A 17076-nucleotide genomic window follows, 5' to 3' on the forward strand; every position below is an offset into this window, starting at 1 on the left:
CATCACCCTGCTTCTTCTATTATTTATGACGGGTGTTACTATTTCATCTTTTTCTGCAATGTCATTTTAGAAAAAATTTTGTCCGCTCAATCACCATTTCCACACAACAGCCCCGGCTTTCCCTCTTAATCTTCTAATTTTCGGACCCGCCAAAAATATGCATTTGGGAGGTGTTTTTGGCTCTGCAGTTTTTCGTTTGTTTCATATTCTGTTGGTCCAATAAGAGTCAGTGAAAGAAACGACGAAAATTGCTGCAATGGATATTAGAAGATGAATGCCTGGGAAAAATTTTTAACAGTCTTGAAGGGTTGTTTGATCAATATTTCCAGAGAGAAGGACAAGGAGATGAAAGCAATTTAAAGAAAAATGAAAAACCAAAAGGGCATAATTGAAGTACGATCCCTGAAGAAAGAAAGAGAAGGAGGTGGAGGGGTGTGGGGGGAAGCAACAAAAATCCCTGGTTAACGATGTAGCATCTTCTATTTTTTACTCTTATCAAGTTTACATCTCTATTTATTATTTTCATAATTTCCCCCTCCAAATCTAACTTTTTTTTATGTTCAATTCTTAAATCCCAAAAGTAATGAATGAAAAATTGAACTCATAATGCTAATTTCCATAGGCGTGGATTTTTTTTATAATTTTTGAATGTTTGTGATATTTTTTGATTGGATTTAAAATTCTTTGTTGGTTGGGATAACAATTGCGATTGAGATAAAATTATTTGTTTCAAAACTATAATTTAAAAAGTTTATTTGTGAAAATACAAAATTTTTGCTAGCCTTTCTCTCTATAGTTGTACAATATTTAGACGTAAGATTAACTGATTTTAGAAATATAATCATATTAAAACACTGTATGCTGTCATTTCAAAAGTTGAAGCAGCAATCAACGAAACTTAGAGACTTCATACAATCTTGCCTCTCTTGTATTTTTTTCCTCCAATTCCCACCGATTCCTTTGCCCCATCCATGAACCGAACAGGGCGCATATGAATCTTTTCTCCTTCCTTTGATTATTCTTGCTATTCCCAAACATCACCTGCTTCTTCTATTATTACTGACAGGTGTTACTATTCACTTTTTCTGCAATCGTCATTTAGAAAATTTTGTCGCTCAATCACCATTTCCACACAACAGCCCCGCTTCCCCCTCTTAACTCTTCTAATTTTGTTTCGGACCCCGTCAAAATATGCATTTGGTGGAGGTGTTTTTGCTCTGGCAGTTTCGTTTGTTTCATATTCTGTTGGTCCAGATAAGAGTCAAGTGAAAGAAACAACGAAAATGGCTGCATGTGATATAGAAGATGATGCTGGCAAAAGTTTTAACAGTCTTGAAGGGTGTCTTGATCATATTTCCAGAGAGAAGGACAAGGAGATGAAGCAATTGAAAGAAAATGAAACGACCAAAAAGGGCATAATTGAAGTACGCCCTGAAGAAGAAAGAGAAGGAGGTGGAGGGGTGTGGGGGGAAGCAACAAAAATCCTGGTTACCGATGTACATCTTCTTATTTTTTACCTCTTATCAAGTTTACATCTCTATTTATTATTTTCATAATTTCCTCCAAATCTTAAACTTTTTTTTATGTTTCAATTTCTAAATCCCAAAAAGTATGAATGAAAATTTGAACTCATAATGTCTAATTTCCATAGGCGTGGATTTTTTTATAATTTTTGAATGTTGTGATATTTTTTGATTGGATTTAAAATTACTTTGTTGGTGGATACAATTGCGATTGAGATAAAATTTATTTGTTTCAACTTATAATTTAAAAAGTTTATTTGTGAAAATACAAAATTTTTGCTGGCCTTTCTCTCTATAGTTGTACAATATTAGACGTAGATTGACTGATTTTAGAAATATAATATTAAAACATGTATGCTGTCATTTCAAAAGTTGAGCACAAGTCAACGAAACTTAGAGACTCATACAATCTTGCCTCTCTTGTATTTTTTTCCTCCAATTCCCACCGATTCTTGCCCATCCAACCGAACGGCCATCATGAATCTTTCTTCCTTCCTTTGATTATTCTTGGCCCTAATTCCCAAACATCACCCTGCTTCTTCTATTATTACTGACGGTGTTACTATTCATCTTTTTCTGCAATGTCATTTAGAAAAATTTTGTCGCTCAATCACCATTTCCACACAACAGCCCCGCTTCCGCCTCTTAACTCTTCTAATTTTGTTTCGGACCCGTCAAAATATGCATTTGGTGGAGGTGTTTTTGCTCTGGCGGTTTCGTTTGTTTCATATTCTGTTGGTCCAGATAAGAGTCAAGTGAAAGAAACGACGAAAATGGCTGCATGTGATATAGAAGATGATGCTGGCAAAAGTTTTAACAGTCTTGAAGGGTGTCTTGATCATATTTCCAGAGAGAAGGACAAGGAGATGAAGCAATTGAAAGAAAATGAAAAAACCAAAAAGGGCATAATTGAAGTACGCCCTGAAGAAGAAAGAGAAGGAGGTGGAGGGGTGTGGGGGGAAGCAACAAAAATCCTGGTTACCGATGTACATCTTCTTATTTTTTACCTCTTATCAAGTTTACATCTCTATTTATTATTTTCATAATTTCCTCCAAATCTTAACCTTTTTTTTATGTTTCAATTTCTAAATCCCAAAAAGTATGAATGAAAATTTGAACTCATAATGTCTAATTTCCATAGGCGTGGATTTTTTTATAATTTTTGAATTTTGTGATATTTTTTGATTGGATTTAAAATTACTTTGTTGGTGGATACAATTGCCATTGAGATAAAATTTATTTGTTTCAACTTATAATTTAAAAAGTTTATTTGTGAAAATACAAAATTTTTGCTGTCCTTTCTCTCTATAGTTGTACAATATTAGATGTAGATTGACTGATTTTAGAAATATAATATTAAAACATGTATGCTGTCATTTCAAAAGTTGAGCACAAGTCAACGAAACTTAGAGCCTCATACAATCTTGCCTCTCTTGTATTTTTTTCCTCCAATTCCCACCGATTCTTGCCCATCCAACCGAACGGCCATCATGAATCTTTCTTCCTTCCTTTGATTATTCTTGGCCCTAATTCCCAAACATCACCCTGCTTCTTCTATTATTACTGACGGTGTCACTATTCATCTTTTTCTGCAATGTCATTTAGAAAAATTTTGTCGCTCAATCACCATTTCCACACAACAGCCCCGCTTCCCCCTCTTAACTCTTCTAATTTTGTTTCGGACCTGTCAAAATATGCATTTGGTGGAGGTGTTTTTGCTCTGGCAGTTTCGTTTGTTTCATATTCTGTTGGTCCAGATAAGAGTCAAGTGAAAGAAACGACGAAACGAAAATGGCTGCATGTGATATAGAAGATGATGCTGGCAAAAGTTTTAATAGTCTTGAAGGGTGTCTTGATCATATTTCCAGAGAGAAGGACAAGGAGATGAAGCAATTGAAAGAAAATGAAACAACCAAAAAGGGCATAATTGAAGTAAGCCCTGAAGAAGAAAGAGAAGGAGGTGGAGGGGTGTGGGGGGAAGCAACAAAAATCCTGGTTACCGATGTACATCTTCTTATTTTTTACCTCTTATCAAGTTTACATCTCTATTTATTATTTTCATAATTTCCTCCAAATCTTAACCTTTTTTTTATGTTTCAATTTCTAAATCCCAAAAAGTATGAATGAAAATTTGAACTCATAATGTCTAATTTCCATAGGCGTGGATTTTTTTATAATTTTTGAATGTTGTGATATTTTTTGATTGGATTTAAAATTAACTTTGTTGGTGGATACAATTGCGATTGAGATAAAATTTATTTGTTTCAACTTATAATTTAAAAAGTTTATTTGTGAAAATACAAAATTTTTGCTGGCCTTTCTCTCTATAGTTGTACAATATTAGACGTAGATTGACTGATTTTAGAAATATAATATTAAAACATGTATGCTGTCATTTCAAAAGTTGAGCACAAGTCAACGAAACTTAGAGCCTCATACAATCTTGCCTCTCTTGTATTTTTTTCCTCCAATTCCCACCGATTCTTGCCCATCCAACCGAACGGCCATCATGAATCTTTCTTCCTTCCTTTGATTATTCTTGGCCCTAATTCCCAAACATCACCCTGCTTCTTCTATTATTACTGACGGTGTTACTATTCATCTTTTTCTGCAATGTCATTTAGAAAAATTTTGTCGCTCAATCACCATTTCCACACAACAGCCCCGCTTCCCCCTCTTAACTCTTCTAATTTTGTTTCGGACCCGCCAAAATATGCATTTGGTGGAGGTGTTTTTGCTCTGGCAGTTTCGTTTGTTTCATATTCTGTTGGTCCAGATAAGAGTCAAGTGAAAGAAACGACGAAAATGGCTGCATGTGATATAGAAGATGATGCTGGCAAAAGTTTTAACAGTCTTGAAGGGTGTCTTGATCATATTTCCAGAGAGAAGGACAAGGAGATGAAGCAATTGAAAGAAAATGAAACAACCAAAAAGGGCATAATTGAAGTACGCCCTGAAGAAGAAAGAGAAGGAGGTGGAGGGGCGTGGGGGGAAGCAACAAAAATCCTGGTTACCGATGTACATCTTCTTATTTTTTACCTCTTATCAAGTTTACATCTCTATTTATTATTTTCATAATTTCCTCCAAATCTTAAACTTTTTTTTATGTTTCAATTTCTAAATCCCAAAAAGTATGAATGAAAATTTGAACTCATAATGTCTAATTTCCATAGGCGTGGATTTTTTTATAATTTTTGAATGTTGTGATATTTTTTGATTGGATTTAAAATTACTTTGTTGGTGGATACAATTGCGATTGAGATAAAATTTATTTGTTTCAACTTATAATTTAAAAAGTTTATTTGTGAAAATACAAAATTTTTGCTGGCCTTTCTCTCTATAGTTGTACAATATTAGACGTAGATTGACTGATTTTAGAAATATAATATTAAAACATGTATGCTGTCATTTCAAAAGTTGAGCACAAGTCAACGAAACTTAGAGCCTCATACAATCTTGCCTCTCTTGTATTTTTTTCCTCCAATTCCCACCGATTCTTGCCCATCCAACCGAACGGCCATCATGAATCTTTCTTCCTTCCTTTGATTATTCTTGGCCCTAATTCCCAAACATCACCCTGCTTCTTCTATTATTACTGACGGTGTTACTATTCATCTTTTTCTGCAATGTCATTTAGAAAAATTTTGTCGCTCAATCACCATTTCCACACAACAGCCCCGCTTCCCCCTCTTAACTCTTCTAATTTTGTTTCGGACCCGTCAAAATATGCATTTGGTGGAGGTGTTTTTGCTCTGGCAGTTTCGTTTGTTTCATATTCTGTTGGTCCAGATAAGAGTCAAGTGAAAGAAACGACGAAAATGGCTGCATGTGATATAGAAGATGATGCTGGCAAAAGTTTTAACAGTCTTGAAGGGTGTCTTGATCATATTTCCAGAGAGAAGGACAAGGAGATGAAGCAATTGAAAGAAAATGAAACAACCAAAAAGGGCATAATTGAAGTACGCCCTGAAGAAGAAAGAGAAGGAGGTGGAGGGGTGTGGGGGGAAGCAACAAAAATCCTGGTTACCGATGTACATCTTCTTATTTTTTACCTCTTATCAAGTTTACATCTCTATTTATTATTTTCATAATTTCCTCCAAATCTTAAACTTTTTTTTATGTTTCAATTTCTAAATCCCAAAAAGTATGAATGAAAATTTGAACTCATAATGTCTAATTTCCATAGGCGTGGATTTTTTTATAATTTTTGAATGTTGTGATATTTTTTGATTGGATTTAAAATTACTTTGTTGGTGGATACAATTGCGATTGAGATAAAATTTATTTGTTTCAACTTATAATTTAAAAAGTTTATTTGTGAAAATACAAAATTTTTGCTGGCCTTTCTCTCTATAGTTGTACAATATTAGACGTAGATTGACTGATTTTAGAAATATAATATTAAAACATGTATGCTGTCATTTCAAAAGTTGAGCACAAGTCAACGAAACTTAGAGCCTCATACAATCTTGCCTCTCTTGTATTTTTTTCCTCCAATTCCCACCGATTCTTGCCCATCCAACCGAACGGCCATCATGAATCTTTCTTCCTTCCTTTGATTATTCTTGGCCCTAATTCCCAAACATCACCCTGCTTCTTCTATTATTACTGACGGTGTTACTATTCATCTTTTTCTGCAATGTCATTTAGAAAAATTTTGTCGCTCAATCACCATTTCCACACAACAGCCCCGCTTCCCCCTCTTAACTCTTCTAATTTTGTTTCGGACCCGTCAAAATATGTATTTGGTGGAGGTGTTTTTGCTCTGACAGTTTCGTTTGTTTCATATTCTGTTGGTCCAGATAAGAGTCAAGTGAAAGAAACGACGAAAATGGCTGCATGTGATATAGAAGATGATGCTGGCAAAAGTTTTAACAGTCTTGAAGGGTGTCTTGATCATATTTCCAGAGAGAAGGACAAGGAGATGAAGCAATTGAAAGAAAATGAAACGACCAAAAAGGGCATAATTGAAGTACGCCCTGAAGAAGAAAGAGAAGGAGGTGGAGGGGTGTGGGGGGAAGCAACAAAAATCCTGGTTACCGATGTACATCTTCTTATTTTTTACCTCTTATCAAGTTTACATCTCTATTTATTATTTTCATAATTTCCTCCAAATCTTAAACTTTTTTTTATGTTTCAATTTCTAAATCCCAAAAAGTATGAATGAAAATTTGAACTCATAATGTCTAATTTCCATAGGCGTGGATTTTTTTATAATTTTTGAATGTTGTGATATTTTTTGATTGGATTTAAAATTACTTTGTTGGTGGATACAATTGCGATTGAGATAAAATTTATTTGTTTCAACTTATAATTTAAAAAGTTTATTTGTGAAAATACAAAATTTTTGCTGGCCTTTCTCTCTATAGTTGTACAATATTACACGTAGATTGACTGATTTTAGAAATATAATATTAAAACATGTATGCTGTCATTTCAAAAGTTGAGCACAAGTCAACGAAACTTAGAGCCTCATACAATCTTGCCTCTCTTGTATTTTTTTCCTCCAATTCCACCTATAGAGATGGCATAATACAACCCCTGTCATCTTAACAGGTGTCAACCAGAAATTGGCGACATTTATTAGCTTTGCTTACAGTAGCTAATGATGTTAAAATTCACAGGTAATCTAGTTTAATTAATTACTCAATTTGTTGTCAAAAAATATTTTTCCTTTCTAAAATTCGTTCATTAAATTTCTGCAACTGGTTAGGATATAAAAATAAATTTATACAATTTAATGTTAGAAATAAGTCCAATTACCTCCAAGGGAGGTCATTAATTATTTTAAAAACGACATGAATGGTAACTGCCAGTCAGAAACCTTAGGATCCCTAGTATCTAATTTAATAATACTTGTAATTCTTTTCTAGGGCCAGCTGGAATCCAGTGAAAACCGAAATCCTTTTCTTTTTTTCGGGGTTGGGGTATCTAATTTAATAATACTTGTAATTCTTTTCAACATATTAAGATTTAAATCTATTACATTGAAGTGCTGAATTGAGTTATTAAACAGGGTCTTAGTCATCCTAGGATGACTAATACCACCTCCTCATGGGATTATTTTATTCCATAAATAGGGGATTAATTCGGTTAGTTGGAATGTATCATTCGATGTGTAAAATGCAACCAAACATGAGACGACACATGATGTAATACAACAAATTATATGTCTCTTAATTACATTTTCAAGCATAATATAATCTAGCATTCAATAATTTAAATACGTAGGATATTACAACTTACAATAAAGCAGATATGAATAGTCAAAGTGTTAAATAAGTTTCAATCAATTAGTAGTATTAAAAAGAATAAAGTAAATATTTTTTTTAGCTAATCTATTTAAATGTATAATTTATTATCTAAAATTTGCAATACAAGCAATATAAAATATTATTCTATTTATGATGTGTTTCCAAGAAATTTAAGAAGTGAATGTGTGGTTGTGTATATGAAAATATATTTATATATGTGCAAATGCGTTTATGTTTTTAAAAAAAAATCTTTTTGTATGTGTAAATGTATAAGAGAGAGTTTATGTATCACAATATATTAATTAATATGTTGGGTCATATTTGGGTTAGGGGTTTGAGATGATCCAATGATCCAATATGACCTATCCCAAATTATCAATCGAATCTCACCCCTACGTGTCAATTTTTTAATTTTTACTTTAGTTGAAATGACATTAATAATCCATCCTGTATAAATAAGCTTAATTCCTAATTCTCCTCCCCACAATGACTGCAATGGTGAAATTTTTTTGCAAACAACTATTGTGCATCTTAATATTCAGAAACAAATAGTGCACAAACGGCAAAAGAATTTTGTATTCACACTTATATCGGTCATCTTTGCGTTAAAAGTAATCCAAAATTGAGCATCATAGTAATTTAGCGGTGCATTATGAAACATTAAACATTACAGAGTACAAACAACTTTACTCGTAAAAAATGATACTCTTTCATTATTAGCACTACATATTTGTACAGTACACAAAAATAGGTGCAACTTCTGGAAGAGACTGGATTTTATAGAAATTGGACCATCACTGGCATTAGATTCTAGTCATGGATATTGCGAAAAAGAGTAATCACCATAAGAGCAACCGCAAGAGTATTTAGATCATCAAACAGGACAATTGCTGCAATTTTTGTTCAACATGTATTTATCTACAGAGTAAATAAATAAAGAGGTCAAGTAGTGCATGGGGTAAAGTCAAAAAGTCTAAAGTCTTGGAGAACCTAAAGATAAAATGACAATTCAGATTGCTCCTGATTGATCCAATTAAGTTGGGATTCTGAAATAACTGCTTAATTCTTCTGTTTTGTGTATCTCTGTACTAAAACAAAGGAAATTAAGAAAATTAGTAGATTAATGTAGTATTTACTAATAGTAATAAGATTCGTAAATGTTTCACGAAGTAGGATTGTTGGATTCGTGTCTTGCTACAGAAATAAACAATCTGCAATTTGAACGTTGATAATAATTCATATAAGTATTTGGAGAATACTTATTATCAGATTTTAAAGGTAAGATTCAATTCATAATTTGTTTACTCTGAACGCTATGAAAAAAAAGTACATGAACTTTCCTTTTTCTTCTTTTTTTTTGGTGTGTTTCTGCAAGCAATCCTAAAATCATAATGGAGTTCGAATAGGAAATAAGTTTCAGATCTTATATTTCTACCCCCCTTTTGTAAGTAGCACCTAGGCGACTGATTAAGTTTGATTAGAGTCGACTTAGTGAATGCCCCTCTTTTGCCCTAAAGTGATTTCTTTTTTTGCTCATCATGCACGAATATATTAATTTGGGAAGGGACATGTTTTTAGGACCTTTTTCTTCGAAGAACAAAGACCAAAAAACGTCGGGACTTAAGCAGGAATTTTTTATTCTGTCTTCTTTTTTTTCTTTTTGTGCCTCTTATTAATGGATGTCATAATAAATAAGTTAAATAGGTTAGTCGGTCGATTTGAGGTTTTCCAAATTGACCCCAAGTTGACCGGTTTGTTTTTCAAACTATTTAAACGTGATTTTAGGTCGAACACTCAAGCCCACAACAAATGTGTTAGGTTCATACATGAATTCACTGTCCTATGTATACTTTAGAAAATGGAGTCATGCGGCACTGGATTTGCTTAGAAATGTTCACGCCTCACTGCCCCAAGGATGAAATCAGAAGTACATGTCTCAAAATGGGTGATTCGAGCGGATTTGAGCAAGGTCATAATTGGACAATGAATATAATCGAGTCAATTTATTTATACTCATATAAATAAATAGATATATATCCATTTATACCCATTTAATAAATGGGTATGGGTATATATCCAATTACCCATTTATACTCATACCTATTTATGAGTCATTTAAAATTCTATTTATTATTTTTATTTTTTTGCATGCTGTTTGACAAGGAATGACGATATTTTACTGTTATTTGATTGGTAAGCTAGTTTGGACAGGTCAACATGATTGAATTGTGATTAACACCTCCAATCAAGAGTTGAGGAGGATACTACATCCAAGTCTTAGAAATTCATGTTTTTCAGTTTAAACATTTAAAAATTTTCAAAATCTCCTTTAGAAACACGTGTCATTTCACCTGTCCACAACATGCAATTCGAGGATGATCCGTTCCAAGAAGTCTAATTGCTTTTAGTGTTTAATTTCTCATCAATACAAACACGATTTCTTTAATTCGAGGATGATCCGTTCCAAGAAGTCTAATCGCTAAAGTTGCTTAAAACGATTCTTTATATACTAAATGGATGCTACTTTCCCTTTGTATCTTCCTTTCTGCTTAAAACGGTAACCAGGACTTCTTTTTTCCTTTTCTTTCTCATTTCTTTTTGTTCTGAATAGTATTTTCTCTGTTTTTCCCTTTTTACGGTGTACTACAAATATATTGGGTTTGTTTGGAAAGCATAATTGGGAGGTTATTTGAAATTTTTTTAAATTGGCGTTTGTACTGTGTAAAATAAAAAGTGGGGTTTTTTACTGCGTAGAGTTCCGACATTGGATTCCTTAGGTGCAGCCTTTTGCACTAAAGTCATGCAAACAATTCATTCGCTCACGTGGAGTCTGAATTTTTCAAAGGGCTTTAATAAAAATAACCGTTGGTTGAGGAGTAAAGCCACAGTAAAAGGCATTTACTCCTGAACACAGCACAAAGGCTTCACGAGCTCCTCTGTTCGGGCCTCTCTTCACCATTTTCATCTACCAACAGACGGGAAAGACAGCAGCAATCAAGCGAAGCCTGCGGCGACGTCCGGCAAACAACCAGATTGACTGCGTTTTGAATCTATCGGACGCATTTCACCCTGCCGCGGTCGACACTTCCAACACCCAAGCGGAATTGGGTGCTCCGAGGCCATTCCACTTTCTCCCTATCTACAGCGGCAGGTACAATTCCCTCGATTTACCATTAGCTGCAATTTACATTCCATAAACCTGCGTTGATCTCTCTTTCTAGTTGTCCACGGCTTCATCAGCTGATTATCTCCCTTGGACACCTGATTTTGTGTTGGGTGTGTGCGAAGAGTAGATTTTGTTTATGCTAGATTAAAATCTACTTAGGATTAATTGAACCCGAATCTGAATGAATGGTGGAATAAAGCTGCTCTGGCCTTCCAAATTGGGAGGTTATGAGCATTAAAACTGGATTAACTGGATAAATTGCAAGCAGGGAGATTTATCGTCTTTGGGCTTTTTTCTTATCATGGAAACAAAATATTTAATGGGGAAAATAAAATCTGTCCTGAATTTATTAGGAGGATAAGTCAATGTTAGAAGTTAATTTTGCTTTGGAATATGTCAATTTAAGAAGTAAAATAATTGAAGGTGGACAGAAGTAAAATATATATTATGACCCTTAAAAAAATAAATTCATCACCCTTAAAAAAAATAATTGAAGTAAAATATATTCTATGACGTAAATTAAAGATGGATAGAAGTTGTTTAATAAAAGTTTTGCCGAAAAAATACAAGGGATTTTCACTGCTTAGTTGCATTGGCCTTTGGCAATCAGTTTTCTTTTTTTCCATGGTTTCTTTTGCTTTCTTTCCAATTAAAAAGGTTTGCCTCATAACGCACAAGGATTGGATGTGATAGGAAACATAAAATCAAAATATACTGGTTTGCTGCAAAATTTTTAAAGTATTTAAAGTTAAATGTTTAAGCGTCTGGATGCCCAAGGCAGTAATATGCAAAATATTACTGATAATGAGCCAACGAGTCCCTGGATTAATACTTTGAAGTTAGCAGCAAGTTACTTGTCCTTGGCATTGATCATGTTGATTATTATTGAATAATAAACTCATAAGTTGATTATTATTACTTGTCCCTGGATTATTGTAGTATAAGTTGTTTAATGGGATGCTACTTGATAAGTCATAACTCAGACACTTTATGAAGGAATAGAAAAAATGGTTTTGAAGAATACTGAGATGGGACATATACTTGACAACAAAAGTTTACATGAGTGGCCCAGAGAAAAGATTCTTTACATTTTGAGTCTGACCCAGAACAAAAGAAAAAAGAAAAAAAGCAGATGATTTGCACCTTTTCAACCAAGAAATCGTATACGGTGCTTACCACAGCCTGCACAGTTATAGATGCTTGAATTCATAACTTTTGGTTCTGTTGTAAGTCTCATTTGATGAGGTTAGATACATGTCAATTAGGTCATAATCTTATTGTTAGGAGTTAAAAACATGTATTATAGTGGACTGCTAATTTCCAGAATTAACAGACGCATGGGATTTTTTGTTTCACACTGGAATTTGAAAGCTAACATGCTGGGAATTTGTTTGGATGCAAACTCCCATTTGCTGTTTGGATGCATATTTTTTGCAATGAGTTAATAATTTTACTGTCCAGCTGCTGCCATTACGGTTGTTGTGAGGCAGTTCTCTCTTCGGTTATGACCGCTGAGAAGAGGAAGAAGCCTTCTTGTGATTGTATGTTCTTTCTACGCTGTATTAGAAAGTAATTTTCGCAGCATATTCATTGGTTAATAATACTTTTTGTTCGAATTTTGAAGCCTCACCTGTTAGCTGTACGTCCGATTGCTCTACCCGTTCGTCAACTGCATCCAACAACTACATCAAGTGCCTTGAGGTCTATTTTGAGGCAAGTGCCTTCGTTGAGTTCCTTCTGCACCTGTTTTTGCTTTCACTATTGATTGTCCAGATCTGTTTCCAAACCACTTTAATTCAATTTCTGTTATCTCAGTCCACTGCTAACTCTTTTTCCCCATCAAACTTAGCAAATGGCTTCTAGGATTCACTGGACTGATGCAATGGATGAAGCTTTCCTCACAGCCTACGTCAGTTTTCGGGAAAATAACATTTGGGACAACAGGAAGTCGCTAGAGACCAACTACGACATGTTGGCAGCCCATTTGGCGAGCAATCACATACTGACTGTGACTGGCCAGCAATTGCAGACCAGATTCTATTACATCAAGAAGAAATGGGACCTGTTCTGCAATCTGCGTGGGATTTCATCAAAGACAGAGACCGGGGTTGGGTGGAGTGAGGACAGCTACTGTTTCACTGCTGATGATGAACATTGGGCCAACTTGGAGCAGGTATGGACTTGTCGCTTCCCTGACTTCTGTTAATTGAATTTCTCTGTACTTCAGATTTGAAAGGTGACTTCAGATTCCCTATTGAACTAAAATCTGAGCACTCAATCTTGTTTAAACTGCACTTGTTATTTAATTCTCACTTGTGTCTAATCCTTGATGCCTTTTCATCCTTGATTTTCCGGTGACTTAATCAATTTTTATATGCTGACTCCACTTGTTATTCCGTCTTATTTTCAATCCTCGAAGTCTTTTGATGAGTTAATCTTGTAGCTCAGTCATTACAATTACCTTATTAGATTGAATGATGAAAAGAACCTGTAATTTGGTGCACAACTACATATTCAATTCTGAATAGAACTAGATTTGGGTTATAAAGGGTTATAAGGGGAGGTTCCTGAATAATATAAGTATTTTCCTTGTTAAAATAACTTGAATATTTAGAGTTTTCAGTAAGCGCATGAAATTTTACATAATAAAAAAAATTACAGCTTCAATGAATTCGGATGACAACTCGGGTTACATCCCTTTTCATGAAACTCAAAAGTTAAACAATTCATTTGTTCCATCTATAACATCCCTTTTCATAACTGCATGGGCCTATCCTCGCAAGAATTTATTTATCCTTAGTCTCAATAATTTAACAGGCCTGCTTTAATTAAAATTTGGTGCCTTTTAGTTGCTTTGATGCCTTTTAGTTGAGACTAAATTTGGTGTCTTCTATTTGTTGTAAAGTACAAAGGAGGAAAAAAAAAAGAGTTGTTTATAGGAGAAAATTTAGTACTTTAATATTTTGCTAAACATTTTTAGTCAAATTTGTAACTGTTATATATATATATATATATATATCCAATTCTGGATAACCTTTTCTGAAATCAAAGTCCCTGTTCAATTAATATGGTCCGTGCAGATCTTTTCCTGCAAAGGTTGTTACTTGTTGGGACCATTACCAACTGTAACTTTGAATTTTGAATGTTGAATCTTGATCAGGATTGTCCTGGTTTATTTATTGGCAGAGTAGATAATTTTAATATCTCACCTCAGCTATGATCTTCCTCAATCCTTCCAAGTTCCAGCATTCGGGCATGGCATTTGTACTTTTGTTGATTTGACAACTCACATAATTGTTTGGACATAAAAAGTGTAAAATAATTTCAAGAATTAAAAATCTTATACAAAGACACGTTTGAAAAAACAAAGAAAACAAGAAAGCAAATTTCAGAGATGCATGGAATATTTCATTATGAGCTTATCAAAGCTTCTCGCCAAAGTCACACCAGAAGCAGCAGCACTTCTATGAACTTTAGAGAGCAATATGAAGAAATTTCTGAGCCATTCGAAACTTGAAAATGACCAATTGTATTCTATTTAGTGCCTGCACTGCTGATGTCAATTATAATGATACTAATGAATGGCCTTCTCATAAAGTGATGAGTTAGTGTCAAGCCTCTATCTGCACATCCCAAATTGATATCCAAACATCTTTGCTATTTTACTCTCGTTTAAATTGTTTTTTTTTTTTTGCATAGACAGCTGCAGTGCCAACCTTTTTTTATCTAATCTTTCATGTTCTTTCTTTTCTTCTTTCTTGATGTGCTTTTTTCGATGAATTTGACTTGTCGATTAGTGCATTTCCTTCAATTCGTGAAATGGGATGCTGATTATTTGGTTGATTTTGGTTTTTATGGCTCCACTTATTGAAATTCTGATCATTGTCGACGAAAAAAGTTGTTTCTTTTTTTTATTCATCCTCATTTTAAGTCTTTCTTGTTGAATCTGCTTTTTTTCGAGTGTGTTTTGGAGGCTTGGTTGTGTTTTCTGTTTCTTCACAAAGTAATCAGCTGTGGCTTTGGATTCTTTTATCCTCTCTGTATGGGTTATATTGGAAGTAAGATGTAATAGTAGCAAATCAAGGCAGCATTAGTGAGTAAATTTATAAATCTGGGTTCTTGTTTCCATGATATGATTTACTTGAAGTTGGATTATCCTTCGCTTAGTTGACCATTCTTTTCTGGGCAGACGGATTAACTGGATTAGCTTTGATTGGATTATTTGACTGCAAAATGTGAAAATTGCTCGGCTTAGCTGCTGGTGATTTGTCATTCACAACTCTTTCTTTAATATACAGAAATATTAGCTATCGACAAAGTTTTGGATCCTGGATTTAGCTATCGACATAGTTAATTGAATTAGCATTTTCCTTGTTAAAATAACTCGAATCTTATAATAATATTTTCCTTGTACACTATCAATTCCTGTGTGCTCACTTCATATTTGCATTTCACCAGACCAATGCCTCGTACGTTGACTTCAAAAAAGAGAATTCATGCTACTGGTACGATCGGTTGACACCGCTACTGCTTGGAAGACATGCCACAGGCAGCCGTGCCCAGTCTGCAAGCGAGGTAGTTCCATCGGAACCGCCTCGCCGAGAACGGTCCAACACTGCTGCTAAAAATCGGAAGGGAAAAGGTCAAGCCTCTAGTTCGAGGGTGCCTACTCCGGTGAACGTACCAGCAGTTGAGGATGACGACGACGTCTACTATGTTCCCCCAGTTCCTGGTGCAGTTGGAGGAAAACGGTCAGCCTCAAGCTTAGGAACCAGTGGTGAACCTGAAGGGAGTAGAGGTTCAAAATCGACACGGTCATCTACTGGTCTTGAGGATGCTATAAGCAAGATCGGGAATTACACCGACTTCGTTCTTGAGGACAGACGGAGTAGGTCGGAGTTCGACTCCCTCTACGGCATAATGCAGTGCCAGGATGTGATCACCTCAATGGATATTCCGGACGAGTGGAGACTTGAAGCATGTGATCACTATGCCAAATATGAGAACGAGGGTGCAAGGATTATTTTTCTTAGAGCTTCTGCAGCCGATCGCTACGGCTACATCCTCAAGTTGATGAAGCTAAAAGGCTTGGCCTAGGCATGCCAATTATGTGAAATGTTTGTACTATTAAAGTACATTGTGGATGATTGTACTTGTATAACGTGGTTGTTTGTGGATTACTTGTCCATATAATATTAGAGATATTTATTAACTTCTTGTGAAGAAAAAATGTTTATTCATGCCAGAGGATTATGTTGCAGGGAAAATACCGTTTGCCTTTTCTTTTCTGGAATTTTCCTGGTTGAGTTCACACTCTTATTGAGATTTCTGAATGCTATTCTTACTAGTTCAGTAAATTTGCTGTCATTGTCAATTCTAAATGCTGCATGGTACATTTCATGAAAAATTCTGAATGAAGCTGCAGAAATAGAGGACCTGCAGAGATGTGTTTCTTTGCTTCCGGTGGTTTCAATTTTCCCAAGTTTTTCATTTTGTTGGTGTGCAATTCATTATTATTGTTTGGAGATGCATGGATATTGTTACTGTTTTGGTGCTCTGTAGCTATTTCTTTCACTTATGGTCTTCCACACAGCAGGGAAGCAGGGAGTCAAGTAAAAGTATTACTACTATTGCCTTATCTTGATGATTTTGAGTCTGACAATTGGTTATTATATTATCTGGTATCATCAGCCCTTTGTTGGTATGTCGGTCTAGTTTCAAAAGTTGCCAAGGAAATTTTTAATGAGCCCAGGAGGGAATACGTTGCAATCTCAGGGTTGTGGTACTTCTTTTCTTTTCTTTTCTTTTCTTTTCTGAACATCCATTCACACAAGCATTGGAAAGCAGGATGCTGCATTCTGGAGAATTTTAGCTTCTCACACCTTCAAATCTCCTTGCAGTCCCTCGAAATTTTTAGATTGCTATAGGAACTTGAACGTGGAGAAAAAGGTATTGGAGATGGAACTGTGAGCTATGGAATGGAGATATTTACATGCGTTCTTGGACTGGCATATGGTCCTCACAATGAAGACAGAGGACACAAAAAAGAGCATGCACCTTTTTTGTCCATTAACGCAAACTACTGTAACACCAATCCTGAAGAACAAATAGCTGACACGCCCTAGTACTGCAA

The 17076-nt window shown here is 34.8% G+C and overlaps 1 protein-coding gene across 1 annotated transcript; it reads left to right on the forward strand.

Moving 5' to 3' along the window:
* Window positions 1-3314: 3314 nt before the first annotated feature.
* On the forward strand, window positions 3315-16040 carry LOC113752648. Its single transcript, XM_027296739.1, has 10 exons — window positions 3315-3483; window positions 4300-4497; window positions 5313-5510; window positions 6326-6567; window positions 7080-7147; window positions 10692-10928; window positions 12405-12484; window positions 12568-12710; window positions 12793-13116; window positions 15402-16040. Exons 1-10 carry the CDS (start codon window positions 3315-3317, stop codon window positions 16038-16040), a joined length of 2298 nt encoding a protein of 765 aa, XP_027152540.1.
* The last annotated feature ends 1036 nt before the right edge of the window (window positions 16041-17076 follow it).

Source organism: Coffea eugenioides, chromosome 11, assembly GCF_003713205.1.
Source record: "Coffea eugenioides isolate CCC68of chromosome 11, Ceug_1.0, whole genome shotgun sequence".
In the NCBI taxonomy this organism is placed as follows: Eukaryota; Viridiplantae; Streptophyta; class Magnoliopsida; order Gentianales; family Rubiaceae; genus Coffea; species Coffea eugenioides.

Excerpts from the sequence above, each read along its gene's own strand:
- LOC113752648 (XM_027296739.1), top strand. The coding sequence starts at position 3,315 with ATGGCTGCATGTGATATAGAAGATGATGCTGGCAAAAGTTTTAATAGT. Across the intron at positions 12,485-12,567 it reads GAAGAAGCCTTCTTGTGATT|CCTCACCTGTTAGCTGTACG; the intron begins GTATGTTCTTTC and ends CGAATTTTGAAG. Across the intron at positions 13,117-15,401 it reads ATTGGGCCAACTTGGAGCAG|ACCAATGCCTCGTACGTTGA; the intron begins GTATGGACTTGT and ends GCATTTCACCAG.